The following is a 27,217-nucleotide window of genomic DNA, read 5'->3' on the forward strand; positions in this document are numbered from 1 at the left end:
GCTCCCTGCCCTGCGCTGCTCGCTGGCCTGGGCGGCAGCATCAATAAATACAAAACGCTTCGAGTCCCTGAGCTCAGTGCGATGCGGCCGCGGCCGGGGCCGCGGGAGGGCGAGGGGCGGGAGTGGGGGCCGGGGCGGCCCCGGGCAGCCCCCTCGGAGCGCGGCGGCGCCGGCGGGCGCTCACACGAGGTTGTTGGCCAGGCGCTCCCGTCGCTCCAGCTCGCTGACCACGTCGGCGCCGTAGGCATCGCCTGGGGAGAGGGACGGCGTGAGGGGACCGTCGGCACCCCCGGCCCTGCCTCCTCGCTCACCCGGTCCCCCCGCCCCAGCACGGGTCGCCCGCCGCTGGGGGCCCCGCTCCCTGCCCCCCCCTTACTTGTGTGGCAGCCGTGCATCCAGATGCGCTGCCCGTCGTACTTGCACTGGCACCGCATCACGTTGTTGGAGAAGTCCGACTCGGCCACCTCGTGCATGGGGTTCACCACAACCTGGGGAGGGTGATGCAGCGGCCGTGGGCAGCCGCCACGGGGCCGGCCTGCCCGCCCAGCACCCCATGGAGAGCCACTGAGCCCGCGGCATGGGCTGGCACTTGTGCATGCACCGCTGTGGGGTGGGACCGGAGTCTGGGCGAGCCCCTGCAGCTGGCAGGCCCTCGGCACCTGCGCCGGGGTGCGGAGACGTGCGGGCGGCTGGGGCGAGCGAGCCCGGCCTGAGGAGCGGTGCCGGCGCTGCACGCGGGGCGGGCACCCCCCTGCCCCACGCTTGTCACACAGTGCCACGCCGGGGCCTCCTGTGCCCCTCTGGCCCCGTACCTGGAAGGTGTAGCTGCCGGGCGGCACGTCGGTGATGTCGACCCACTGGCAGTCGATGTCGTGCCGGTACGTGTCCCAGCACCCCACGCTCACGCCCTGCTCACCGAAGTTGGCGCAGGCAAAGCGCCGCTGCAGCCCTGGGCAGGGGACATGAAGGATGGCTGGGGAGTCCCTGGCTGCATCACGGGGTTGGGGGGGGGGGGTTGCCTTGGCCCAGGGTTGGCACGTACCCTCGGGGCAGTTGGTGTCTTCCAGACAGAAGCTGGCCTTGTGGCCTTCTGCCACCTTGGAGCCGTTGAGCGTCAGCAGGTCGTAGTGGGTGAAGACCTCGATGCTGTGGAAGTGCCTGTGGGGACAGAGGGGTGAGCCTGGGGCTGGGGTGGGCGCCTGGACGGCAAGGGCAAGGACCGAGCCGGGGCCAAGCCGGGAGCAGGCAGCACCTAGGAGCGAGCGGCTCCGTGCAAATTACAGCCCTGGAGCCAAATAAAGCCGTAATGACAGTGCCGGCGCGGACGCTGCTCATTACCGCGGGCGGGCCGGACCCCGCAGCGCCGGCCCTGCCTGCTCCCGCCCCGGCGGCAGCCCCGCGCCCCCTGCGCACCGGTGGCACTGGTGCCAGGTCCAGGCGTGCCGGCCCGTGCGGGGCCGGAAATCGGCTCTGCCCAGGTTGTGGATCTGCGAGGAGAAGCGGAGCAGGCGCCGGTGGCCGTAGGGCCACTGCATGCGGTCGGCCGACTGGGAGAGGCAGCGCTCCTCGTGGGCGCAGTAGAGCATCTCCAGCGGGCGGTCCTCCAGGTAGGCCGTCTCCTGCACCAGCTGGGCGTTCATCACCAGGTCCGGGGCGCCTGGCGCGGGCAGCGGCTCGGTGGGGACGGGGCAGGCGGTCCCCACCCCGCAGCGCTCGCAGCGAGGACCGTGCTCCGTCCCGGGAGAGGGGCCGCGTCCCTGCGGGCGCCTCCTCCCGGCGGTACCCACCCCAGCGCCCCCGGTACTCACGGGCGGTGCAGGCGACCCCCGCCGAGAAGCGGCCCCCGCCGGTGGGGCAGTGCACGGGGCCGTGGCGCTGGCACTGCTGGAGGGCCAGCTCGGTGCCGGTGCAGCGCACCCCACTCATCACCACCTCGGAGGCCTCGGGGCTGCCGGCCCAGTACCAGGTCTCCTGGGCAGGGCAGAGGCACGGCGCTCGGCACCCCCAGCACCCACGCACCCGCCCCAGCCGCGGCAGCACCTCCCTGCCCCCGGACTGCCACCCGGGGCTTGGAGTGGCCGCGTCCCCCCCGTCCCCCGGGCTGTCCCAGCTGGCCGAGCCCGAGCCCGGAGCACCCAGCTCCCCGAGCAAGGCCGTCCCCGCGCCCCCAGGCTGGGCCCCCGCTCACCTGGAGGGCATGGCTGGCGAAGCCCAGCCCCAGCTGCCTGCAGACCACCATGGCCTCGTTCAGCCCCCACTGAGCGCCGCACACCGCGCCCCACGTCGGCGTCCCCCGCACCGGCACCAGCACCTCCACGACGCCCTCCTCGGGGCTGCGGCCCCCGGCCAGCCGCACCTGGGGACAGGGCACGGCTGATGCGGCGCGTGGGGCGGGCGCCGCGGGGCCCTCCCGCCCCGAGCTGCAAGGGGGGCAGACGCCGGGCCCCACGCACCCAGCCAAACAGCTCCGCTTTTGCCACCGGCTCATCCAGCAGCGCCCACGTCAGCACGGCTTGCGCTGCCCCACGTGTCCTCCGTGGCCGCAGGGCCCCTCGGAGCAACCCCCGGGCGGGGAGGTTGAGGTGGTGGGGCCGTGGCAGACAGCTGGGGCTCACCTGGCTCCGGAAGTCCGTGCGGGGCACGTGGCAGCGGACGGCAGCGTCGTCCTCGTGCCGGCACCCGCTCTGCTCGGCGTCCCGGAAGCGGCACTCGCCCAGGGAGCGCTCGTGGCCGCCGCAGCGCACCTCGCTCATGTGGATGGGCCCCAGGCCTGCAGCACAGGCGGCCTCACAGCTCCACGACCACCCCCAACCCGCCGCCCCCACCCGGGCTGGCGTCCCCCGTGGGCACAGGGCTGCTCCTGGCACGCAGCGGAGCCCCACTCCCACCGCAGCACCGCCGGAGCTGCCTGGGCACCGCGGGACGCTCCGGCAGCACCCACCGAACAAACAGGGGGGGGATCTCCGCCCCGCCCGCCCCGGGGGTCCCTCCGAGCCCAGCGGCGCCCCGAGCCCCACGCCGCGCCGGCTGTCTCACCTTGGCCCATCTGGGCTCCCACCAGCGCCTGCTCGGCCGTCCCGTAGCCCAGCTGCCGACACACCACGCTGGCCGCCAGCAGGTCCCAGCCCTTGCCGCACACGGTGCCCCACTGCCCGTCGCGCAGCACCTCCACGCGGCCCTCGCCGGCGTGGGCGCCGGCCCGCAGGCGCACCGGCACACCCTGCGCGCGGGGCAGCAGCCCGTCGTCAGCGGCGGCGCGGGGCGGGCGGCCGGCCCGCGCCGGGGGGTCGGGGCGTGGGGCTGTGCCGCGGCTCACCTTTGCCGAGGCAGCCCCGCGGGGCGGCTTGCCCGCCGGGGGGGCCGGGCCGGGCAGGCAGCTGACGACGGCGTGCATGCCGCGGGGGCAGGCGGGCTGCCGGGGGGCAGGCGGGGACACGTGGGCGGCGCAGCGGGCCAGGTGGGGCTCCGAGCCCCGGCACTGCACCCGGTGCACCCAGAAGGAGTTCTGCCGGCTGAGGTTCCTCAGGCTGCCGGGCGAGAGGAGCTGGCGTCACGTCGGGGCGCGTGCGCGGCCTTCGCCCCGGGCAGAGCCCCGCGGGTGCCCGCGCCGGGGGCTGGCTGCCTCCTGCCCCCCCCGGAGCCCTACCTGGAGCTGGGGTCCTTCAGCTTCGTGTTCCAGAGCTTCCTGCGGGTGGGGAGAGCCGGGATGTCCGGGGGCCCCCGCGCTGACGCTGCAGGGCTCGGCACCCCCCCCGCCCCGTGCCACCGAGCCCTTGGGCACCCCGCACCCCGCGGCGGGTTCTGCAGCCGGGCACTCCTCCCACGGGGCTGCAGGGCTCATCGGGGCAGGTCCGCTCCCCACCGGCAATTAGCGTGCCAACCCTGGCGGGGCGCCGTGCCCCGGCGGGCCGGCCCGACTCCTGGCACCCGCAGGGGCTCATTACGGGCGGTATTTATAGCCCCGGCACAGGGCGCGCGGGCGGAGGGGCCCGAGGGCTCCTCGGCGCTCCTGTGCCTCCGCGCACGTTTGGCAGACGGTGAAGGCTGGCGACAACCTTCCCCGCGACGCCAGCGCCCGCTCCCCGCCGCGGAGCCCGGCGCGGCCCTCGCTGCCCCGCCAGGACACGGCGCCGGCGCCGCTTTCCTACCGGTAGAAGTTGGTGTTGACGCGTTTCTCCCCGGGGAAGCCCAGCATGCCGCACACCACGCGGCTGTTGTTCCTGGTCCAGCCGGCGTCGCACACCTGCCTCCAGCGCCCGGCGTGCCGCACCTCCACCGCGCCCTCCGTCACCGGCGCGCTCAGCTTGGCCCGGGCCAGGATGGGCTTGAGGCGCACCTCCTCCAGGCTCAGCCCCGGCGCCTGGCGGGATGCGGGTGCTGCGGCCACCAGCCCGCCGGGGGGTGGGGGGGGGGTCCGTGCATCGCGGGCAGCCCCGGCGCGGGGGGCTCCAGCACGGAGGGGAGGGTGGAGGACGGGGGCGGTGAGGAGGCTCGGGGGGGGGACCTGCTGCCCCACTCACCTCTGCCAGGAGATCGGGGGCCGGGGCCTCGGGGGCGCCGTGGGGCTGGCGCGGTCCCGAGCACACCACGCCGGCGTCCTCGCCGTGGTGGCAGTCGCTCACGCCCCAGCCGTTGTGGGCGCAGTCGGCCAGCGAGGCCTCGCCGCCCGCGCACTGCACGTTGTCCAGCCAGATGGGGCCTGGCGGGGTGGGGTGGGGTGGGGGGGCACATGCGGTGCTGGCACTCACCGCTGTGCACAGCCCCCCCCTCCCCCAAATCGCTGGGGCAGGGGGGTTCCAGCTAGCGGTGTGCCCCACGTGCAGTGCCCCGATGAGCTGCTCCCACACTGCCCCCAACCTGCAGCCCCCCCAGTGAGCTGCCCCCCAGCACTGCCCCCAACATGCAGCAACCCCTACATGCTGCCCCCCTAGCACTGCCTCCAACTTGCAGCCCCCCGATGAGCTGCCCCCCAGCACTGCCCCCAACCTGCAGCCCTCCCCAATGAGCTGCTCCCCAGCACTGCCCCCAACCTGCAGCCCTCCCCAATGAGCTGCCCCCCAGCACTGCCCCCAACCTGCAGCCCTCCAAGAACTGCCCCCCAGCACTGCCCCCAACATGCAGCAACCCCTACACGCTGCCCCCCTAGCACTGCCCCCAACTTGCAGCCCCCCGATGAGCTGCCCCCCAGCACTGCCCCCAACCTGCAGCCCTCCCCGATGAGCTGCCCCCCAGCACTGCCCCCAACCTGCAGCCCTCCAAGAACTGCCCCCCAGCACTGCCCCCAACCTGCAGCCCCCCCAAGAGCTGCCCCCCAGCACTGCCCCCCCAACCTGCAGCGACCCCCGCAGGCCGCCCCAGCCCGCCGCACCCCCCACCCCGCCCCTCCACCCAGCACTAGCCATGGGTGCCCCGGCCCCCATTTCTCTGGCTGCCCCCGGCCGCCCCCACCTTCCCCTTGGCCGTAGGTGGCACTGTGGGTCCAGGTGACGGCGGCGGCGTAGCCCAGCTGCCGGCAGGCCACGGTGGCCACGTGGAAGTCGAAGCCGTCGTCGCACACGGTGCCCCACCGGCCCCGGTAGAGCACCTCGAGGCGGCCCTCGCCGGCGGGCCCCCGCGGCCCCGCCAGCCGCAGCCGCGGCGGGGCCGGCGCCTGCCCGCGGGCGGCTGCCGGGCGCTGCGGCAGCAGCAGCGGCAGCAGCAGCGGCAGCAGCAGCAGCGGCGCGGCCATCGCGGCTCCTGCGGGCAGGCGGAGGCTGAGCCGCGGCCCCCCCTGCGAGCCCCCGCTGCCAGCCTGCGCCCCCCCCCCCCCGGCAAACCCTGCCCTGCTGCGTGCCTGCCCCACAGTTAAGGCCAGCCGTGGGGCCCCTCTCCACCTGCACCTGCACTCCCATCACTGTGGGTGGGGGGGGGGGTGACCCCCTTCCCACCCCCCACCTCCACCCCCACGGCTCAGGGGCACCCTGGGCTATGCTGCCCCCCCCCCAACCCCACACTCACCTTGCAGGCTGGTAGCGGCGCGGTGTGGGGCAGGTGCTGTGGGGCAGGCTGCCCGCGCTGGACCGGGCTCGGCAGCTGCAGCGGCGGCTCGGCGGCTGCCTCCGGCCAGCAGCCCGCCTCCGGCCCCGGCTCCCGCTCCGGCTCGCCTGCCGCCCGAGCACCGCCTGCCCACCGCTTTTATGGTGCCGCGACAGCCGTGGGCAGCCCCGGGTGGGGGCCCGCCGCCCTGCCCGGCCCCACACGCACACCCGCCCCCCAGCATGCACCGGCAGCCCAGCCCCACACCCCTGCCCTGCTCTGCCCCCCCCCCGGCTGGGCCACGGGCTGGAGGCAGAGGGTGCTGCTGCCTGCCCTCCTGCACCTGCCCCCCCACCACCCTGGGGTGAGCCCAGGACCCCCAGCCAGGGCCAGCCCCCCACCCCACCCCAGCATCACCACGCTGTGGGGCTGCCTCCCTGCCAGGCACAGCAGCGCTTGGCTGCAGGTGATGCTGGGAGGGGGGGGAGAGATGTCCTCTCTCCCCCCCCCCCATCCCACCCCACACAAGCTCAACATGGGGTGCGGGGGTTGCTGCTGTGGGGCAAGCACCAGCAGCATGGGGAAGGGCTAGGATGCAGCAGCACCCGCAGCCCGGAGGGGGGTCCTGCTGGGGTTCAGCCTGGTCCCTAAGCTATGGGGCGGCTGTGGGGTGCCAGGCACTGTGCCCCACAGTGGGATGTGGGGCAGGGATGTCCTGGCTGCCCCCCTCCCCTTGCCCCAGACTTGCCCCCGGGGCACCCTGCTGCCTCCCACTCCACAGCGTGGGAAGGGGGTAAACAGGAAGCGCCTGTCCCCTGCCGTGGCCACCGGCGGCCCAGGAATGTGCTGGTGGCCACGGTGGCCACCACGGGGGCTGTTTGTTTGGAGCCGGTTCCTGCCGGGAGGAGCCAGTAACAACACGGCCGGGAATAGCCCGTGAGCTCATCGCCACATCCTGCGGGGACCTCCAGCACCTCCCGGGCCACGCCGGGGCAGGCGCCGGGCGCTCGGCCCCCCGTGCCCCCGGCCCCGTGGTCGTGCCGAACGTGGCTCGAGGCTCTCCGGGCTTTGCCGGCCGGTGGTGGGACTGGAGCCCGGCCAGCCCCGGGTGGCCCAAGCGTGCCGGGGAGGGCCAGCTGGGGCACGCCGTGCGGGCAGCCGGGGCCACGTGCGGGCAGGGCTCCCGTGTGCCGCTGGGGACACCAGCACGGGGCCGGCTGCGAGCCTGGGGTGGGAGGAAGAGGAGGGCAGCGGGTCCTGCTGCCAGGCGCGGTGTCCCTCCAGCGCTGCCACCCCCGGGGGCTCGCTGGGGACCGGCGCCCGCAGCCCATGCAGGAGGCAACTGCTGCTGCTAAGAATAGGGGTGGGGTGCAGGAGGGCAGCCCCGTGCGCGGGAAGCTGTGGGCAGCGGGGTGGGAGTGCGGGGCTATTCTCAGAGGGCTGCGGCGCTATTCTGGGCCAGTCAATATTGATTTAGCCAGCTCAGGTGCAACAGCTCAGCCGGGAAGCACTCTATTTAGGGCCCGGCGGGAGGAGCGGCCGGGAGCTGAAGCGGGGGCATTGTGCCCAGGAGGAAGAGGGCCGTGGAGAGGATGTGAGCTCTGTAATCTTCGGCGAGCGGCACGGGGCAGCGCAGCAGCCCGTGCCGGGAGAGCCTGTGCGAGCGGTGCCGGGGCAACGAGGGACGCTTTGGGGGTGCCAGGTATCTAAGGTGGCCTCGAGCACCTTCCTGGTTCCCCACTGAGTTTGGCTCTAACCAAATAGCCCTGAGCTGACTGGAGCATGCTGCTGCGGTGGAGGAGAGGATGAGAGGGCACTTCCCCCTGGCCACCGCTCCGTGACATCCCCTCTGGCAGCTCCCCGTGGGGCCGCACGGCCGGACACAGTGCCAGCAGCCCAGGGCGCTGCCCCGTGCCCAGGACTGGGCTGGCACGGCTGGCCGCCCTCCCTGCTCACGTGCCGAGGCCACGGTCGCTGGCCAAGCCCAGCGGTGCATTGCGAGCTGCACGAAGAGCAGGAGAACCACAAAGGAAGCTCTAAATGCGGAGCCCACGGTGGTGTTTATTTTCCCAAGTGCAGCAAGGTGCCAGCGCAGAACTTCCTGGCCCCACACCTGGAGGGTGACTCGGTTCACAGCAGCCACCACCCCACGCGGGCAATGCCGGTGTCACCGCTGCCTTCACAGCCGCCTGAAGTCCTCGAGGACCACCCGGGCCGCGTTGCGTCCTGCTGCCCCCATCACTCCCCCTCCTGCAAGGCAGCAGACGTGGGAGCAGCGGGCAGCTCCGGCCCCAGGAGACGGGGCCGGTGGCCGCACCATGCGAGCTGCTCCGGGGCTGTCCCCGTGCCCTGGGCTGCTTTGCCCCTCCTCGGTGCAGCCTGCCTCCCTCCTGCAAACCCCGGTGCCGGCTCCCAGCCCTACTCACCGGGGTGGGCTCCGCTTCCACACAGGTACAAGCCTGGAACCGGTGACCGGTAGCCCGAATAGGACGGCGCTGGCCGGGCAAAGTACAGCTGGTCCAGAGACATTGCTCCGTGGAAGATGTTCTGCTGGGCGAGACGGCTCGTGCCCGGCGCAGGGGCTGCGTCCCCACCAGATCGGGCGCGGGAGCGCTGCTCGGAGCTGAGCCTCCGCGGTACCCACCCCACCGGGCAGCCCGAAGATCCTCTCCAGGTCCGGCGGCGTCAGGATGTCCCGACCGATGACAGAGGCCTTGAACCCCGGCGCGTAGGCTTCGATGCAGTCGAACACTGGCGAGGGAGGGAGGGAGCGAGTGGCTGGCGGGCTCTGCTCGCCGGCCGGGAGCAGCGCGCCCGGGTCCGCGCGCGCCACGCACCTGCGTCGGCATACGCGTTGCGGGCCGCCTCGTCCCAGGGCCGCCCGCCCGCCAGCACCGGCGGCGTGTACTGCGTGAAGAGCGACACGACGTGGCAGCCCCGCGGGGCCAGCCCCGGGTCCAGCACGGACGGGATGCAGAGCTCGATCATGGGCCTGGGGCGGGCGCCAGAGACCGTCGCAGCCCAGCTGGCAACGCAAACTGGGGGGGATCGCCCGCTGCAGCCATCTTCCCCTGGCAGCACCTGACCAGGGCGAGCAGGGCAGGATCCCACCTGCTGGAGGGGTGCCCGTCGCTGGCCTCGGCGAAAGCCTGGTGGAGGAGCTGGGTGTTCTCGCAGTTGAGGTGGATGGAGCACTGGTGGTGGGGCAGGGGCCGGCCGTCGCGGGTGTTCGGGGCGGCCAGGAAGTTGGGCAGCCGATCCACTGCCACTGGCGCACGGGAAGGGGAGAGATGGCGCGAAGCAGGGGTGCGCACCTTCCCCTGCAGCGCCTGGCGCCTCGTGCTGCGGGGCAGAGCCCCTTCTGGTCTCCCTGCAGCTGGCCCTGTTGGTACCTACCGTTGATCTTGGTGACAGGGGAGCACGTGTCAACCAGCCGGATCCGCTGGACAAAGTCCTTCGGTAGCTGCTCCTGGGGCAGCAGAGGCCAGGAGGTGGCTGTGATGGGGTGCCTCGGGCCTCCGCACCCAGCCCCGGAGGGCAGGGTGGCACCGTGTCCCCAGCCCACGCAGGCTCCCCATGCTGTGCCGGCCAGGCACGGGGAGGCCCCGCGGCCGCCCTGCTTGCCCCATACCTGGGGGGTGAGCTCCAGGAAAGTGAGCTGGGGGGAGGCGTTGGACAGCACCACCTTGCTCCTCACCTCGGTCCCGTCCTGCAGGGCGACACCCTGCGCCCTCCCGTCCGGGCCCAGCAGCACGCGGCTCACGGGCTGCGGGGAGGAGCAGCGGGCCAAGACCTCGCCGAGCACGTCCGAGGGTGCCGGCAGCCGCCCGGGCTGCTCCCCGTACCCAAAAGCCAGGTACCTTCTCGGCAAAGACGTGCGCTCCGCGGGCGGCCGCCGCGCTGGCGATGGCTTGGGAGAGGGCGCCCATGCCGCCAGCCACGTAGCCCCAGGCACCCCGCCGGCCCTCCAGCGCGCCCATCACGTGGTGCAGCAGCACGTACCTGCGGCCGCGGGGCCCCGGGCTCAGAGCGGCGCCCGCGCCGCGAGGACCGCGCCGTGCCGCGCCGGCTGGCCCGTTACCCGCTGCCGGGCGTGCGGGGGCTGGCCATCGCTCCGATCACCGCGTCGGTGGCCAGGGTGGCCTTCAAGGGCTCCGATTCAAACCACTGATCGAGGACCTGGAGCAGGAGAGGCCCGAGCCCAGGGAGGGGTGCAGCAGGGGCTCAGCCCCCCCTGCCCCGCTGCTGCCGGTGCTCACCTTGGAGATGGGGGCCGTGAGCACCTCGTAGTAGCGGGGCAGCTGCCGCCCCATCGCCAGCCCTGGGGGAGGGGGACAGAGGCAGCTGCGAGAAGGGGCATTGCGGCACCGGCCGGACCGGTGGAACAGGGTGGCCTGGCCTGGGGCTCCCGCGGATCCCACCGGCATGCCCCACGGCCCCAAAGGTACCTGTCCGCAGCAGGGGCCGCAGGGCTCGCAGGGCCCTGAGCCGCTGGAGCAGGGTGCCCCGGCCCAGCGCGCCTGCGTCCACGGGGGGAGCGTCCAGCAGCGGGTCGATGGCAGACACCAAGCCCCCCATGAACGCCTCGTACTCGGGATAAGCCTGCCAGGGCACAGCGGACGCCTGAGCCGCGGCGGGAGCAGAGGGCGCCGTGTCGCGCGGCCGAGCGAGCCCGGCTCCCGCGGCACCCCGCCGCCCGGCCCCTGCACCCCGCCGCCCCTCAGCTGCCGCCTTGTTAGAAACGTCCGGGCCCGGCGGCACCTGAGCATCCTTCTGGGAGAACTGCGCGATCTGCCGCCGGGTCTGGGCCGCGTCGTGCCCCAGCAGGAGGGAGCGCGGGGGGCTCCCGTCCTCCAGCAGCGGCGTGAAGGAGTAGGGGTCCCGCGGGAGCACCCTCAGGCCGTGCCGCTGCAAGACACGGGCGGCAGGACGGAGCTTGCAGCGTGCCGCGTTTCCAGCTGCTGCAGGGACCGGGCTCGCCCTGCCGGGTGCCCGGCCCGGCCCCGGGGACGGGCACCGGGTACCTGCAGCTCCAGCTCGGCGTAGATCTGCGGCCGCAGCAGGCTGAGCAGGTAGGACGCCCGGGAAAACTTAAATCCTGGCGGACGCGGGGAGGTGAGAGGCGCCCCCGGACCACGCGTGGGGAGCAGCCCGGGGGGACGGGGTTGGGGAGGGGGGTACCCGGCACGATCTCCTCCGTGACGGCCGCGCCGCCCAGCACGCGGCGCCTCTCCAGCACGGCCGTCTGCAGCCCCGCCTGCTGCAGGTAGGCAGCCTGCGTGCGCGGCAGCGGGGCGTCACGCTGCGCTGCGCCCCGGCCCGCCGCCGCACCGCCAGCCCCGGCGGGACGGGGCCCCGCGCGCGGCACTCACCGCCACCAGCCCGTTGTGCCCTGCAAGGAGAGAGCGCGCTGAGCCGAGCCCCGATGCCCCCCGGCGACGTCCCCCCTCGCCCCTAAACCCCTGGGCCTCGGAAGCGCCGGGGAGAGGACGGAGGCAGGCGAGGCAGCGCCCGAGCCAGGAGACCGAGATAGCCGAGCCGAGGCCGGCATCCTCCCCCGCAGCAGCGGCGCGCGGGAGCTGCCCGCCGTGCCCGGCGCGGCGCCCGCCCGCGGCGCTCCCCTCCTCGCCCCCCGTTACCTGCCCCGATCACCACCGCGTCGTACTCCCGCCGCGGCCGGGCCGCCGGCCCCGCGTGGGCCAGCCGCCGGCCCCACGGCCAGCGGGAGGCCCGGGCCGCTGGTAGCCTCGCCGCGCGCCCCGCTGCCATCGCCATGCTCCGGCTGCACGGCCCGGACTTTGCTTTCGTGGCAGCACTTCTCACTAGGCTGTCGGGGCAAATTCCTGCTGAGCAGGACGGGGCAAAGGCCTCGCCGTGGTCCGCGGCTCGGACGGCAGCTGCAAGCCCCAGTGAGCGGCACAGAGCTGCGAGGGGCAGCGGCCGGCGGAGCGCAGCCCCGGGCACGTCCCGTCCCTCCTCCCCTGGCAGCGACGGCTCCCCAGCTCCAGCCGTGCCCCGAGTTTTGCACGCTTCGGGAAGGCGCTTTCCAACAGGAAGGCGACCTGCCAAAAGGCTCTCGGCCCCGCTCTCACCCCGTCCCTGGAGGCCGCTGGGTGCCAGCCAAGCGCGCGGGGAGCGGCGAGGGTGGGCAGGGCGCACCCAGGCCAGGCGGGAGAAGCTTGCACGTGGCTGCCCGCAGGCACGGCTGAGCACGCACGGCGCCGACGCGGACGAAGCAGCACAGGCGCGTCAACACCCGCACCCACTTTAATCCCAGCCGGCACCCGGCCCAGCCTGGACCTGGGCTCAGAGCAGGGGGATGCGGGAGGGCTCCCAGAGGCGCCGGGCCAAGTCGCAGGCCTGCTGGACCACAAGCTCAGACGGGATGATGCCCAGGTGCACAGTCAACAGCTCGTAGCACTTCACCACCTCTGCCTGGTGGTTCTTGCTGTAGTAACGCAGCAGCTTCCTGGGGAGAAACAGATTGGGGGGGGCTCTGCAGGGCACCATGCAGCCTGGAAAGGAAGTGGGGCCAGCAACAGGCACCTCCTCTCTAACCACCACCCCCTAGAACCTCCTTGGTGAGGACACAGCACCCGCCCACCAGACCACAGCACGAGGCCAGGGAGACAGGCTGTTGCAACCCAGCTTCCCACGAGCACAGCATCACCGATGGGCCCCCCTGTGCCCAGGTGCCAGGCTGCAGGGCTGGGGACTGTGCTCACCTGTAGTAGTCTCCTGCCAACATCCCAATGGGAGCAGAGTCATCGGAGAGAACCGGCACTTCTATCACCTCCAGCTTGCAGCCCTGGAGAATGGTGACAGCAGAGGGCAGGACTGTACCAGGGAGGGGACAAGCGACGGAGCCTAAGGAGCCAGAGCACAGGGGTGCCTACAGCCCTGCCCCCTGCCCTGAGGAAGACACCGGAGCAGAGGGGCTCAGCCCCCTCCCCACCCCACATACCAGCTCGTTCTCAAACCAGAGGAAGTAGGAGCAGCAGTAGTCGCCATCCTGCAGCATGAGCGTCGTGTAGCCCTTCTGCAGGTAACGTCGGGCCAACCCAATCAAAGACCAGACCTGGGGGAGAGGCAGCCAGAGCATATGACTCTCCAACTCCCACTCACTCCTGTTGTCCCCATCCCACCCCAGCCTCGTGAGCCTGGGGAAAGCCCCTCCAGAGCCAGAACCCTTCCAGAGCGTTGCATGCTGCAGCCCACAACCTCCCATGTGTGGCGGCCAGTCTAGCTCCAAGGAGCCGGTGCCATGCAGGCCGGCTCGGCACTGCAGGGCTGCATCCTCCCAGTACCTTGTTCTTGACGAACTGCGCAAGGGGGCCCTTGCCCAGCTCCGAGCTGGATTTCTCCGTCACGCTAAGTGACGGTGCCATCATCTGCCCAGCCGTGCGGTCGACATAAATGAAGTGTACCAGGCCAGGAAAGTCCTCCAGGTATGTAGGGCCTGTTAAGGGCATCCAACAGCTTTGGTGCTCTTCCAGCACAACCCCCAAGCCTGTGTAAACCACCTTTGCCCACCCTATGCCCTCCCTTGTGCCTGTCACATGCAAGACAGGGTTCTCCTATTCCCACCTTCACCTCCCCAGAGGGGACCCTGCACTATGGCCCTCCTCCCTGGGCTGCACTCCAGCCCACCCCAGCTGCTGCAACGGATATGACACCATGGTGATATTGCGTCTGCTCTTCACCAGCAGAAAATCCCTCCAGTCCAACAACTTCTCCCTGCCAAGAAAAGGTGCAGTGAGATGCAGGGACCCCACAGCCTCCAGAGTAGCAGGGGGTCGGGGTAGCACCCTGAGGTCCCATGGAGATGATGGGCGCCCCTGCACACCCACCTCATCAGCTTCTGGGCACGGTCCCGCAGGCCCTGTGACAGACTCTGGCTGGCGGAGGTCAGGAAGAGCTGGCGATACACAGAGCAGAGCTGCCGCTTCACGTTGGCCAGTGCCTGCAGCACCCTGAGACAGAGACAGACCTGAGTTTGGCCTCACTGCACTTCGGGGCACCATGGGGAGAGCACCTCTGGCTCCCCAGGGCTGCAAAAGACCCCTGCCTGCCCCAGGGACTCCAGGTTCCCCCAGCCACCCTGTACTCACTCCAGCAAGCTCCCAGGCTCGCTCCGGGAGAATATCTTGTTCTTAAACTCCACCCAGGCATTCTGCAACTAGACAGAGACACAGCTCAGCATGTCTGCAGAGCCAGCAGGACAGGGGCCTTGTGGCCCCACTCCCACCTGGATGTCCTTCCCGCTCAGCTTCTTCACAAACTTGTCCATGCGTTGCCGCAGCTCGGCCAGGAAGGGGTAGGCACGTGCGGCTCCCACCTCCTGCCCCTCTTCTAACTTCTTTTCCAGCACCAAGAAACCGTCGAGCAGCTGGTACAAAGTGACGGCCACGTGGGTCGTGGGGCCCTAGCGAGCAGATGAAAGATGGGTCAGCTGGTACCCAGTCCAGCCCTACTCCCCCCCTATGTTAAAGCCAGCTCACCTTGGTCAGCAGCACGAGGCAGATGCCAGGCCAGAGTGGGAGGCAGTGCATGGTGTGGGGCAGCATGGGGCAGTACCCTTCTGGCAGGCTGGCATCCAGGAAGACCCTTCTGGGGTTTGAAGCTTCAGGGACCAGAGGCTCCAAAGTCTGGAGCAAGTCCTCTGCCATCTGGGGAGAGAGGAGAGCTGCTCAGCCCCCTTGTGGGGACAAGGCAGCCTGCACCAGCGCAGGACCTTCCGGAGGGATGCGGAGCGGCAGCAATGCTCTGAAAGCTGCAACAGGGCACAACCCAACTGATGGACCACGTAGGAAAAGAGCAACGAGGAAAGCACCCAGTAACCCCCAAAAGAGCAACAGATACAGGGGAAGCTGCTTGCAAAGACACAGCTGGTGAACACCTCAGGGCAAGGCCGGCGCGCGCTAGCGGAGCCTCCGTAAGCCTCCACGGCATCCCACAAGGAAGCAGCCCAGAAACCCCAGTGTCAGCATGACGCATAGCGTGGGGACCGTGTGGCATCTCCCCAGCCCGGAGGCGGGGGCATTCACAGCCACAGCACAAGGGCTAAGCGACAAGCACCAGAGAGAGCCAAGTGCAGGAGGACGGCCAGGGAAGAGGCGCATCCGGAGGAACTGCAGCATCCCTCGCTCACCTGGACATCGGCAGTGTCTGCATCCTCAGCGCCTGGCGGCTCAGGGCCCTCCGACCAGCTCTCACTGCCTGCAGGAGCAGAGCAAGTCTGGTCTCAGCACCAAGCGGACGCTCAGGCTCCCTCCAAGTGCCCTACACATCCCCAGGCCCTCCGTGGGGCTGAGGAGTGCCAGGCACGGCTCCTGCCCAGCCAGGCACTCACCCGTGCTGTGTCTGCCCGGCGAGGGCTCAGGCGTGTAGTACACCTCGGGCGCGGAGAGATCGTCTGTGTCCTGCCAGCAAGAAAGGCCTGGGTGAGCGGATGCCCTGCAGCCAGGACTTTGCAGAGGGGAACCGAGGCAGACAGGGTGGCCAGGGTCCCCCTGATTCCCAAACTCACAGGCCCTGGGGACAGCTACCACACACACCCGATCTTCCGACGACTCCCTCCCCGTGGCTGCATGGGAGCTGGGGCTGCTCACAGGGATGCTCTCACTTCTCGTGGGTACCTGGAGGAACGTCTTCCCTGCTGCAGGCTTCCAAGAGAAAAACGTTAAGCCACAGCCCCCCCCCCCCCCCCCAAGACATCATTTCCCACGGGGCACCCCAGACCCCTGCCCTGGAGCACCTGGGGGCTGAGCTCCTCCTCAGCGCTCTGGCTGGGATACAGGTCCTGCACAAGGAGGATGAGGACGAGCAGGTCGGCGGGGCGGATGGAGCTGGTGTTGCGGCTGTGGGTGAGAGAGCAGCGGGGTCAGGTGGGAGGGCTGCCTCGGGGCGGCGGCGGAGCCGGGGCAGGGCGCACCTGGAGTAGAAGGCCAGCAGCTTGGCGTTCACCAGGAGGAAGGCATGTCCCACCTCGTCGCCGCCGCGCTCGGGGCTGGCGTTGATGTGCTGCACCACCTGCCGCTCCAGGAACTCGATGCACTGCTCACACAGCTGGGGGTGGATCAGCCGCTCCACGGCCTGGGGCGGGGGCACAGCCCTGAGCCCACTGCGGACCTGGCCCCGCGGCCGCGGAGCGCTGCCCAAAGTGCCCCCCAGCGTCCCGGTGCAGCGGGCAGCCTCACGCCCAGTTGGCCTGGGCCACCCCAAAAGCTCGGAGCAGCTCTGCGACACGAGCGGGAGGGCGCAGCGCGGCGCCGCCCGCACGGTACCTCCACGGCAAAGCTCTGGTCCTCCTCTCGCAGGCGGCTGTAGGTCTCCAGCAGGCCCCGGAGCAGGCCCCAGACGCGCTCGCGCTGCTCCGAATCGGCCGGCCGCAACCTGCAACGGCCGCGGAGGGTGAGGCGGGCAGGGGGGCCGTCGCCCCGCCGCGGGGAGCCCCCGCTGCCCGGGGGAGCCCCCCCGCCCCCGGCCGCCGCTCACTCCTTGCGGACGAGGTGGGAGTCCAGCGTGACGAGCCCGCAGTGAGCCTCCACCAGGCGCCGCAGCACGAAGAGCTTGCGGCGCAGGTCGTCCTCGCTCTCGGCGCCGTCGCCGTTCACCGCGATGTACAGGCAGTCCCCGAACTGCAAGCGAGGGCGGCCTCAGGGCTCCCGGCGCCCCCCGCGCCCCACGCCGGCCGCGCGCCCGGCCCCAGCCCTACCATGTGCAGGACGTGGAGGTGGCGCCCGGGCTCGGCCACGAAGCAGGTGTAGGTGTCCGAGAGCTTCTCCAGCAGCGCCGTGCACGAGATGATGAGGGGCGCGAACAGCGTGTTGAGGCTGTCCTCCAGCGCTGGGGCCTGGGGCAGGCGGGGGTCAGCGCCCGGCCCCGCGTGGCGTCCCCCTGCCCCACGGCTCTGCCCTCACCCCACTGCACAGCACCCTGCTGCCCCCCCACTCGGCCCGGCACTACTGCCTCGCGCTTGCGGCACCCCTGTGGCTGTGCCCTGCATGGCCCCCATCCCCAGCCCTGCCCCACACCACATGCCAGCCCTGCCCCACACTGCACCCCCAGCCCTGACCCACACTGCACCCCTCTAGCCCTGACCCACACTGCACCCCAGCCCCATCGCCACATATTGCACTCCTCCAGCCCTGCCCCACACTGCACCCCCAGCCCCATCGCCACATATTGCTCTCCCCCAGCCCTGCCCCACACTGCACCCCTAGACTCACTGCCACATATTGCACTCTTCCAGTCCTGCCCCACACTGCACCCCCAGCCCCATCGCCACATATTGCTCTCCCCCAGCCCTGCCCCACACTGCACCCCCAGCCCCATCGCCACATATTGCACTCCTCCAGCCCTGCCCCACACTGCACCCCCAGCCCCATCGCCACATATTGCTCTCCCCCAGCCCTGCCCCACACTGCACCCCTAGACTCACTGCCACATATTGCACTCTTCCAGCCCTGCCCCACACTGCACCCCCAGCCCCACTGCCACATATTGCTCTCCCCTAGCCCTGCCCCACACTCCACCCCCAGACTCACTGCCACATATTGCGCTCCTCCAGCCCTGCCCCGCACTGCACTCCCAGCCCCACTGCCACACATTGCACTCCCCCAGCCCCACTGACCCGCACTGCGTTCCCCCAGCCCCACCGCCGCACACTGCACCTCCAGCCCTGCCCCACACTGCGCTGCCCCACAGCGCCCCACCTGCGCGGCGCCGGGCCCGGGCGGCGGCCGCAGGCGGCGGGCGAAGGCCGCATCAGCCCAGTAGAAGAGCAGCTCGGCCGCGGCGCTGGCGATGAGCACGCACCGCATAGCCCCGCTCGCTCGGCTCGGCTCGGCTCGGCCCGGCTCGGCCCGGCCCGGCCCGGCCCGGCAGGCAGCAGGACCCGCCCGCGCTGCTTCCTGCTCGGCCGCGCGTGACCGCCGCCGCCGCGTGACCGCCGCAGCGCCCCCGCCGGCCCGGCACGGTGCTGCACGGCCCGGCACGGCACGGCACGGCCCGGCACGGCCCGGCCCGGCCCCGCCGCCCTCGCTGCGTCCCTCGGCGCCCGGCTGAGGCCCGCGGGTCCAGGCGCGGGGCGAGGCGGCCCCGCGGCGGCCGGAGGGCGCCCGGCGCGGCCGTGCCCAGAGCCCTTCGCCCGCCCCGGCCCCGGCCCCGGCCCCGGCCCGGCGGGGTGCGGGCGGCGGGCGCCCACCAGCACCGGCACCGGCTGCCCCGGGCCGGCGGCACCGCGGCGGCGCGCTCGGCCCGGCCCGGCCCGGCGCGGCCCGGCCCGGCTCAGACGCCCCGCACCCGCTGCGGACAGAAGAGGCCAGCCTGGAGTGACAGCCCGACTTTATTACAACCCGAGCATCGCCTCGCTGGGTCCCAGCGCCCAGCGCCCGGCTCTCGGCAGGCGCCGGCTGCTCACGCTCGCAATAAAATCTCTGTTCTGGAAGGAAATATTAACACCTGTACCGCTGCCCTCCCCTGCCCCGGGAAGGGCACGAGCCGTCGAGAGGGCCCCTCTGCCCCGGCTGCCCCCTGGCCCCAGCTCCCGGGCGCCAGCGCGCTCCTCTCCAGGGCGTATAACTTAATAATTAACATTTACAGCGATCGACCCCCGGTGCCCTGCCCGCACGCCCAGGCCCCCGGTGCCGGGACCCACTGCCCCCCCCCCCCCATTGCTGTCCCCGGGCCGGAGAGGCGATGCCACCGCCTGCCTTCCACGTGGGAGCGCCGAGGCCACCACGGGGGCCAGGCGAGCCCGTCCCTGCCCAGGCCGCCTGCCCGGGGGCCCCCAGGCCTGCCCCGCCGCCCTGCGCGCCCGCAGCATCGCTGCGCTGCAGGGGCCGGCGATGCAGCAGCCGCACGGCAGCAGAGGGAGCTGCTTCCATGCGCTTGTGCACCGGGAGAGGCGGCTGCGAGCGCCAGGCGCTCCGGCCAGCTGGGCCTTGCCGCCCTCTCCCTGCTGGGAATAGGGGGGTGGAAGAGGTGCCCGGGGGAGCTGCTGGCACCAGAGCGGGCTGTCCCCTCCCGCAGGGCACGGCCTGACTCTGCCCAAGCTCCCTGGGAAGCTGCAGAGAAAACGGGGGCCTGGCTGCTCCAGGGGGTGCAGGACCGGCCCGCAGCCGAGGGCATCCCGGGGCCCCCGGGGGAGCGTCCGCGCAGCATCGCTGCGAAGCCGTGCGAGGTGGCTGAGGAAGCAGCGCGTCCCAGGGAGCGCCGGAGCGGGGCCGGCGGGGCCGTTCCCGGCCGCGGGCAGAGCCCGGCTCTACCGGTACCGGCAGGCCAGCGCGTTCACGTTCTTCACCACGTAGAAGCTCATGGTCAGTGGGGGGATGACCAGCGTGCGGCCGGCCCGCAGAGGACGAGGCTTTAGCTCGGGCAGGGTCCCGTCATCCACCATGGCCAGCGGCTGCCCGTTGAGCTGCACCGACCTGCGGGACCAGAAGAGCATCAGCGTGGTGACACGGAGGGCTGGGGAGCGGGTGCCAGCCCCGGCAGTGAGCACCGCGCTTACTTGGAGTGGAGCCCGTCTTTGCCGTAGGGCTGCAGCAGGTACTGGTGGACGATCTTATCCCGCAGCGTCCCCGCCAGCTTGATTTTCTTCCGGGAGCGATGCAGGTTGATGATGTAAAGGGTGATGGACCCTCGGACGTAGTTGTGGCTGCAAGAGGGGAGAGTGGAAAACGAGGGGAGCGCTGGCACATGCTGTGGGAGCGTTGCCTCCAAGAGGAGGATTTGGGGGTCCGTGTGCAAGAGCCAGCCACGTGCAGCTGCCAGGAGGGGACGTCACCGTCCCGGCTGCCCTCTGCACGGTGCTGCCAGCTCCTCCTCGCGCGGCCCAGCTCTGCAACGAAACCTCTGCAACCTCCCCTGCCCTGCCTGGTGCCATCTCAGTGTGGAGGGGTGGAGGGGAGCTCACCTGCGGATGGCATGGCACTGGGGGGGGGGGGAGGGCAGGGGCAGCTCCCCCCGCCCAGCGCCTCACCAGGCTGAGAACGAGAGGCGCTCGGTGCTTGAGTGGCGTCTGCTCCCCGCCGCGCGGGGCCCCTAAGTGACAGGCCCGGACAGCGATCCCTCTGCCGCTGCCTCGTCGGGCGGCCCCAGACAAAGGCTCTGAAGCACTTTGCACCTGTCAGTTCCTGGCCAAGGTTTCCTACCGAGCTGGAGGCACGTTGAAAGCGTCTGGACTGTGTACCGAAACGGCCTCTCCTCCTCCACAATAGGCACTAGTGTGCGCGGAGGAGGCGGCCGCCCCCCCAGCGCGCCTCGCCGGGGCGCTTTGAAAGGCCTTATCAGCGAAACAGGAACCAGGCTGGGCTCCCCGGGAGCCGCGCGGCCCGGCCGGTAACCTGACCGGGGGCCCCTCCTGAAATCCACTCCCTTGATCTCCGCTGCCGGGGCTCGCCGGCGGCCACCGGCGCCCGGCCCCCTTCTCAGGCACCGGCTTTCCGCTGCTTTCATCCGAGGTGCCCAGGTCGTTCCCCTGGGAAGCGAACCCCCGCGGGGGCCGCGGGCTCTCCGCCTGCCCGGCCCCCGCAGGGTGACTCACTTGTGGTAGCTGGTGCAGTGGGCGTAAATGCGGAGCTTGTCGCGGATGACCCTGCCGGGCCGGGGTTTGCGCTGGAGGCCGGCCACGTGGATCGCCAGGACCTTGGGGCCGATGAGCCGCTTGTAGAGGAGGGACAGCCAGTAGTCCTGCGGGGCAGAGGGCACAGTCAGCAGCACAACGGTCCCCGCGCCTCGCAGCGGGAGCTGCCAGTGCCGGGCCAGGAGGGACTCGTTTCACTGCTTAGGACTTGGCACATTTTGGCTACTGAGGTGCAAATTTTCCAAGCCAGGTGTTTGCCTTGAGCTGAGCTTTCTTGTGTAGTTCAAACCAAAATGACATTGCTGTTTCCAGGAAAGAGATTAAGAAAAAAGAACATTGCTTTGCCCATGCTAAGAGACACCAACATCCCCTAAAGGAGCTTTTGCAACCTCCTTTCAACGGGGCTGCGGGACCTGCAGGAAGCACACAGGTGCCCTCTCTTGCTCCCATGAACCTGCTCACGGCCAAACTGCAGACTTCTGCACCCCCTCAGCTGACACACACATGCTGATGGTGATGATGATGGTGTCTCCAAAGAGACATCACCACCTCACTTGCCTTCACCAAGTACACAGGTCTCCCCCTCCACCTTACTGTTTTACCTGGGGCTGGAGCACACCAGAGCTCTCCCGTGCTCTCAAACTAGGTTCGCAGCACGTGGGTTTTGGTGGCCCTGCTGCTTAGGGGGCTCCACAGAGGTATTTCTCCTGCTCTTTCAAAGCCTCTCGTGGAATTAAGCACCCAAGAACACAAGGTAGGGAAGTCAAGCACTGAAGATTTGGGAAAAGCTCGGCCCCTGCACACATGCATTAATGACGCAGCCTGTAATTACGTCACCACATACTATCTTTTCCCGCGGGGCACGGCCTCGCTCGGCACACAGGATGGGCCCCAGCCCCGGCGAGGGAGGCGAGCGACGGAGGCGGCCGTCTGCAGGGCCCCCCGCTCATCCGCTGCAGAAGCCGGGAGGTGTGCGGTAAATGAAGCAGGGTTGTAGGAAAGGAAAGGGCAGTCCCCGGCTTCAGGCGTTTGCCTGCTGCTCCGCACAGCGGTGGCTCTGTCCCTGCCGCCGTGCCGGGCTCCCCGGGGCGACGCTGGGAAAGGCTGCGAGCGCGCCGGGTGCCGCGTGAGCGCTCTGGAGAAGCGCACCCCGCGCAGCCAGGCTGAGACCGGCGCGAGAGGAACACCCTGCCTGCAGCGCCAGACCGCTGAGCCCCAACCCTCTCTGTGGCCCAGTTCAGCCCGCGTTTTTCAGAGCTGACCTGCTCCAGGTTGTCCTGGCAAAGGGAGATCCAAACCCACTTCCCCTCTTTCTGGGCAAGCTCTAGCCACAGCGCTGCTGGAAGAAAAGCCTCCTGCTGCCCTCCTCTTGCTACTTCCAACCCAAACCACATTGCTTTGTGCAGTGAATATTTCCTCTGCCAACTCGGGAGACGCTGCAAGAAGGCAGAGGCACGCACCTCGCTTGTGCACCCCGAGGCGGCTCAGCCTCGTGGGCTGCAGGCGCTCAACACCCGCCGCGTGCCGTCTCCGGGGCACCACCCTGGGGACCAGTCTCCTCACAGGCACCGACCGACGTCTCCCGGCCTTTCGTCATCAGCGGGAAGCACGTGCCCATGCCAGGCTGTGCCAACCCGCCTCGCTCACGCGCTGGCGGGAGCGCGTCGCGCTGTCAGCTCCCGCTACGAACCGTGCTGGTTAGCAGGCATCGTTACAGATGAGTAACTACGCTAGTTTATAGCGAGGCCAGAGGTGAACACAGATTGCAGTGTTTAGCCCCAAGGTTGCAAGATGAAAATAAATGAGTTCAGTGCCCCGAGCTACCTGTTAGCTCAGACTCTTAATTCTTTCTAGCAGCCCCTTGAGGTTTCTCTCCTGCTCTACACATTTCCACGGACAAGACGCTTTTTCCCATGAATTTATGGGAGTGATAGAGAATACAGCCAGAGAATCAAAGGCTCTCCTCGGGAACTTCACGGCCACCTTTGAAATTTCAGCACAGGTCTCAAGAGCTCTTTTCCAGACTGGGGATCTGCTACAACCTTATTACTTGAAGTTGGTAATAGCAGCTCTGCAGTTCAGCAGCCTTTCTGGGCAGAGCAGGGCCTCGGACATTGCTTCTTCGACTCCTGCTTCCCTCCGCTCTCAAGAGGTCAAATGAACTGTCGCAGCTTCTGACGGTAACGTTTTGCAAAGGCAGAAGAGCTGCTGGTTGCTCTGGCCCAGCAGCAAAGGAGACAGTCTGGGGCTCCTCCTAAGGCCCCGGTTACAAAGCCACCATTCACAGACAGCTTCTGACAGTCTCATGCATTGGAAATGTCACAGCATTTCTGTGTGCTGCTCCCAGGCTTTACCAGCAACTGGTAGCTGCTGCCTCAGGCACCTCCTTTTGTCAAATTTGGGGGACAGATCACACCGGGAAAATACTAACCCTGAGAAAAAGGTGCCCCTGGTTTTAGAGGTGGTGATGCGGTCCCCGGGAAGTGAGCAGCACTGGCAGGGCTTGTGTCCCTGCACAGTTGGGGGGGTCCTCACTCTGCGACACTGGGGACAGGATCCAGTGTTTGCCGTGGGCTGGGAGGCTCTCTCCAAAGCAGTGGCTTAGCAGAGGGCTCCGTGCCACAACAGCAGACTGCCTTGCAGAGTCTCTGAGGGTCCTGCTGGGACTAGAGGGACTAACATGTCCCTGCAGTGTCAGCAGGAGGAGAGCTGCAATTTTACCTTGCCTTGCTGGCAAGACTGTTCTCACAATAGCTCTGAAGTCTACATTTTAAGAAGGATATGGAAATACCAAAGAGAGTTCAAAGGAAGGCCAGAAAAATGACCCAGGGGTTGGAAAAGGAGCCTTTCAATTCAGGCCTTGAGGAACTCAAGCTATTCAGCTTACTGCAGAAAAGCACTGAAGACAGCTGCAGCTTTTCGCATCATCACAAGACTGCTAACAACAGGGGCCAAAATCATGTTATTTGCAATAAATTACCAGGAGCTGGTGACACTGGGTATTTGGATGATGAATTACACATGCACCTAGTGTGATGAAAACAAAACTGCCGAGTGCGGGCACTTCCCTCCAGCTGGGCTGGTGCTCCAGGACAGCTCCTACCTCTTGGACGAGTGAACTCCGATTAAAATCACATCAGGGGCTTACTCCTGGGCAGCCGGGCACCTGCAGCTATGGTTCATTTTGACTAGTTCCTCTTCAAATAGCTACCAGCTTAGAAAAAAGTTGCTCCCGACACCCATCTTTGCAGTGACAAGGGTGGCTTTTCCACAGGTCCTCTCCCCAGCCCCCCAGCCTGGCAGCTGCTGGCAGTCCCTGCCATGCAGTAACTCCCACTGAGAACAGCCCTGTGCTGGATGCTCCTTGCAGGGACAAGCACCCGCCCCAGCAAAGGTGGCACCTCACAGCAAGCTCACTGGGGGCCCGGTGGAGATAGCCCTGTTTGGAGGGGCGAGTGGTGCTGCCTGGTTAGGTGCATGGCTCTGACCAATGCAACTTTGGAAATGATTTGGATTTTGGAGTCACAGAAGGCTTCTGTTGTGAGACCAGAGCCAGTAATACAGCTGTAACGTTAGAGGAGGAATAACAGAAAGGAATCTGGTCCGCTATTAGTCCCTGGGGAACCGAAGGAGCTCTCTTGCTTTAATTACTTTGCAGAACCATTAAGCAGTGCTGCCACTACAGCCCTCGGCAGGTCTGCAGGCTAAGAGCACCTGAACAAAGAAAGCCGTTCTGCACTTCAGGAGGTCTCCTGGCCAGCAAAGCTGATTTATGGGCAGGAAGGGCAGTTGTCTCAAGTGAGTTGATTTGTAGAGCTCAGGCCAACCATACCTACCGAGTGCCATGGGGCCAATGAAGGCCCAAGAGCTTTCCATTAGACAGGGAAAGCCCAGAGGGTCCCATTTTATCTCTTTGCACATTTTAATTCATTGCAGGAGCTTTTAGAAACTCAAGCTTTTGGAAACGAGGCTAATTTGTTAGACCTTCAGACAGACCTATTAACCAGATCCTCCTGTCTCCACAGCTATTACAAAGGGCGCAGGGGTGTTTCCCCACGGTCCCTCCTCGAGGGAGCAAAGCAACTTTACAGCCTGCGTGAGTTTGCTCAACTGCACACTAACTACATGTGAGAAGATCTTGCCATAACCAGCAAACTAGTATAGCAGATCCTACATCTTTCAGTCTTCTGGGGGCTGTAACTAACAGAGGCAGCTGAGCTTCAGAGGTGCACGCTGCTGGCCCCTTGGTGCACAGCCTAGCCCAGAGGAGACCAGGGCTCTGCACCGCCATGGGCTGAGCCGCGCGACCCAGCAGCCGGGGAAGCCTCCAGTGTGTCTGGAGCTCATGGGGACCTGCGCGAGATGCACAGCAAGCTGCTCCCCGCTGTGCCTGGAGGCACCTAACCCTGCCTGCCTCACTCCTCGTGGCTGCCAGGACTGTGCCGGGGCGGCCTCATGCCCCCACAATGTCACCGGCAGCGTTAGCTGGCTGCCACCCACTGTCATCCTCTTATTCTTTGCTCGTTCCCTGTTCTGAACCTGCCCAAACTCTTCCGCTGTCCCTTAGGAATGCTCAAATTTCAACAGTCTGTTTTATACTTCTCTGTTCCTGCATCTTAATATGCATTTTTACACAGTCCAAACAACCTTTATTGAGATAAGGACTGGCTAACCTAGCTAGTCTGCCTTTCTGTATATCACAGGACAGAAGAGTCCACAGTTCTATTCCCTCTTTAGAGCCTTGTAGCTTGTTTTTGGCAAGAATGTCTTTCAGGAAAGTAGTGATTCTGGTTTTGAAAGTTTGGAGGGATGGAGAAGCTGCCACTTCCCATGGAATTTGTTCCAACAGCTAAACATCCGCACTGTTAACAATCCCACTCCTTATTTCCAGTTTGAATTTGTCTGGCTTCAGCTTCCAACCAGTGGTTCTCGTTCTTTCTTTTTCCACTAGATTAAAGAGATCTTTAGCATCCAAAGCTTTCTCCCTGTGGAGGTCCTTACATCCTGTTCAAGACACTGCTAGCTGTTGCTTAAGTAAGGCTGGACTGATGCAGCTTTTAACATTATCTGCGATTTTTATGGGCTTCTTGTACTGTGGGAGCTCCAGACTTGCTGACCCAAATCTGGGGTTCCTATGCAAGCTCCTGTGACAAACAGAGCTGAATGAAGCCTTTCCCCAATGACAACATTTGCTGATATATTAAACCCAGAATTATCAACCCTCTGGACTCAAGAGCCATTCGGCAAAACCTCCATCGCTTCCAGAGCGGCAGGATGGTGCCGCATGGGGTCTAGCCAGGCCCGGTGCAATGCAGCGGTGCCTCCCTGCAGTCCATGTCGCCTGCTGCAGCCAGCACAGCCCTGCCCCATCCGTCTTGCCCAGCCGCAAGACGTCTTGCCCAGACGGATTATTTGTTCATGTGTATTTCTGAAACCTGATATTTGGAACAGGGTCTGTAGTTCCCTCATTCCATGTTTTCTCTCTTTAATACTCAGCACTGTCTTCAACCTTCAGCCCAATTTTCTGGAGTCTCCCCAGCTCTCTGCAAATTTTCAGATGACCGTTCCTGGCACTGAGACAGCTCCAGCTCTTCTCACGATACTCACAAGCAAATCCCACCTGGCCCAAGTGACCTGAAATCACTGTCCTTGCCTGTGTAGCCTGGCCAGCTCTCTCAGCCTTCCAGCCCTCTCTGCCCAGGCAGAAGCTGTAGGTTTCCTCAAGGAACTTGTCCTCGTATTGGTGTCCCTGGCCAGCAGCTTCCCCTCCCTCCAGTGCCCCATCTTCCCATTCCTCTGTCTCTGAAGAAGGATTTTTTGCTGTGCTTAGTCCCTCACTCCTTGCCCTTCCCAGGCTGGTTTCCTCTTGTGAGACAGGCTCTCTCTCTGATTCTGTTCTCAGAAGGTCATATACACCTCAGAAATGTGACCTGTTTTCCATTTCCTGTGTGTGTCCTTCTTGTGTCGAGGTCCTGAAGAGCTCACCACTTGGGTGAGAACTCCTTTACAAAACTTGTTTTCGGCTGTACTGGGGGAAATTGAACCTGTGCCTTGAACCTATCGGGGGACGCTGCAGAAAAGGTCTGTGAAATCATGAAAGCCTCGGGGAAGGCACGCCAGGAACAGCACCTCACTGCTTCTCATGACCCCAAACTAGGAGGCTTAAAATGGAGCTGGCTGCCAGGAGCTGGAAAGCAAACAAAAAGCAGTATTGTTTTACACATCACCTAATTTACCCAGGGAGCTCTCCGCCAGAGCAGGCTGTGGAGCCAGCGGCATCGGCAGGCTCAAAGGGGTGGCCGGGACCATCCCACAAAGATGCTGCAATGTAGGAGCCCTGTGCTGCAGGGCTGAGAGAGACTGGGAAAGCATCGTGGGCTTCCCTCCGGTCTCCCCACAGCACTGGCCATGCACCACTGTCTGCACCAGCCTCCCGGGCATGACAGGCCCTTGCTTTGACCCAGGTACAGGATCTGCTAATACTGCCCAATTCCTCTTTCACTTAGATTTATGTCTGGCATGGTTTTCTCCCACCAGTTCTTCAAAGTTGCTGAAGTCTCTGTCTCGCAGTCTTCTGCTGCTTTTATTGTGCTGTTCCTCATCCTTTCTGCT

The 27,217-nt window shown here is 67.4% G+C and overlaps 4 protein-coding genes across 8 annotated transcripts in view; all 4 read right to left on the reverse strand.

The window, feature by feature from the left end:
- Positions 1 to 180: 180 nt before the first annotated feature.
- LOXL4 (lysyl oxidase like 4) lies at positions 181 to 5,638 on the reverse strand (the record flags this gene model as incomplete). Its single annotated transcript, XM_062580114.1, has 14 exons — positions 181 to 251; positions 377 to 488; positions 813 to 949; positions 1,043 to 1,158; positions 1,414 to 1,657; positions 1,809 to 1,971; positions 2,189 to 2,356; positions 2,616 to 2,770; positions 3,037 to 3,220; positions 3,317 to 3,527; positions 3,647 to 3,685; positions 4,149 to 4,360; positions 4,521 to 4,699; positions 5,449 to 5,638. Coding segments are annotated over 14 exons (2,181 nt in total), but the record flags the coding sequence as incomplete, so codon positions are not given.
- A 2,473-nt stretch (positions 5,639 to 8,111) lies between these two features.
- On the reverse strand, positions 8,112 to 11,790 carry PYROXD2 (pyridine nucleotide-disulphide oxidoreductase domain 2). The gene is made up of 15 exons (XM_062580405.1): positions 11,655 to 11,790; positions 11,197 to 11,322; positions 11,040 to 11,113; positions 10,777 to 10,923; positions 10,464 to 10,617; positions 10,275 to 10,336; positions 10,097 to 10,194; positions 9,876 to 10,017; positions 9,647 to 9,781; positions 9,412 to 9,484; positions 9,127 to 9,283; positions 8,853 to 9,007; positions 8,660 to 8,766; positions 8,442 to 8,562; positions 8,112 to 8,265 (listed from the first exon to the last, which is right to left on the reverse strand). Exons 1-15 carry the CDS (start codon positions 11,788 to 11,790, stop codon positions 8,195 to 8,197), a joined length of 1,758 nt encoding a protein of 585 aa, XP_062436389.1. The 3' UTR covers positions 8,112 to 8,194.
- HPS1 (HPS1 biogenesis of lysosomal organelles complex 3 subunit 1) lies at positions 11,774 to 17,934 on the reverse strand. 4 transcript variants are annotated; one of them, XM_062579786.1, is made up of 19 exons: positions 17,733 to 17,934; positions 16,733 to 16,870; positions 16,513 to 16,655; positions 16,302 to 16,410; positions 15,950 to 16,110; positions 15,773 to 15,875; positions 15,573 to 15,680; positions 15,368 to 15,437; positions 15,167 to 15,234; positions 14,517 to 14,684; positions 14,264 to 14,440; positions 14,127 to 14,194; positions 13,866 to 13,988; positions 13,684 to 13,752; positions 13,323 to 13,464; positions 12,980 to 13,093; positions 12,741 to 12,823; positions 12,282 to 12,484; positions 11,774 to 11,842 (listed from the first exon to the last, which is right to left on the reverse strand). In XM_062579786.1, exons 1-18 carry the CDS (start codon positions 17,838 to 17,840, stop codon positions 12,322 to 12,324), a joined length of 2,115 nt encoding a protein of 704 aa, XP_062435770.1. In that variant the 5' UTR covers positions 17,841 to 17,934; the 3' UTR covers positions 11,774 to 11,842; positions 12,282 to 12,321. The 4 variants fall into 4 exon arrangements, 3 of the variants coding, with proteins under 3 accessions (XP_062435770.1, XP_062435771.1, XP_062435772.1); XM_062579787.1 differs by lacking the exon at positions 11,774 to 11,842 and having other exon boundaries at positions 12,265 to 12,484; XR_009958916.1 differs by lacking the exon at positions 11,774 to 11,842 and having other exon boundaries at positions 12,397 to 12,484; positions 12,741 to 12,882.
- A 772-nt stretch (positions 17,935 to 18,706) lies between these two features.
- HPSE2 (heparanase 2 (inactive)) overlaps positions 18,707 to 27,217 on the reverse strand; it is a 126,314-nt gene continuing 117,803 nt past the window's right edge. For both annotated transcript variants that reach the window (XM_062580009.1, XM_062580010.1), the window contains 3 exons: positions 20,567 to 20,712; positions 19,532 to 19,678; positions 18,707 to 19,448 (listed from right to left, as the gene is read on the reverse strand). In XM_062580009.1, coding sequence (XP_062435993.1) covers positions 19,283 to 19,448; positions 19,532 to 19,678; positions 20,567 to 20,712 — 459 coding nt within the window. In that variant the 3' untranslated portion in view covers positions 18,707 to 19,282. The remainder of the gene's footprint in view (positions 19,449 to 19,531; positions 19,679 to 20,566; positions 20,713 to 27,217) is intronic.

The sequence above is a fragment of the Rhea pennata genome, chromosome 7 (assembly GCF_028389875.1).
Source record: "Rhea pennata isolate bPtePen1 chromosome 7, bPtePen1.pri, whole genome shotgun sequence".
NCBI lineage: Eukaryota > Metazoa > Chordata > Aves > Rheiformes > Rheidae > Rhea > Rhea pennata.

Bases quoted from the DNA above. Each gene is read 5' to 3' on its own strand.
- PYROXD2 (XM_062580405.1), bottom strand. From the start codon at position 11,790: ATGGCGATGGCAGCGGGGCGCGCGGCGAGGCTACCAGCGGCCCGGGCC. The intron at 9,485-9,646 runs GTATGGGGCAAG...CTGCTGCCCCAG, and splicing joins TCCTGGAGCTCACCCCCCAG to GAGCAGCTACCGAAGGACTT. The intron at 9,284-9,411 runs GTAGGTACCAAC...CCCGTGCGCCAG, and splicing joins CCCTGTCACCAAGATCAACG to TGGCAGTGGATCGGCTGCCC.
- HPS1 (XM_062579786.1), bottom strand. From the start codon at position 17,840: ATGCGGTGCGTGCTCATCGCCAGCGCCGCGGCCGAGCTGCTCTTCTAC. The intron at 14,195-14,263 runs GTGGGAGTGGGG...GTCTCTGTCTAG, and splicing joins TGAGCGGGAAGGACATCCAG to TTGCAGAATGCCTGGGTGGA. The intron at 13,753-13,865 runs GTGGGTGTGCAG...TTTTCTTGGCAG, and splicing joins CGTGCCCAGAAGCTGATGAG to GGAGAAGTTGTTGGACTGGA.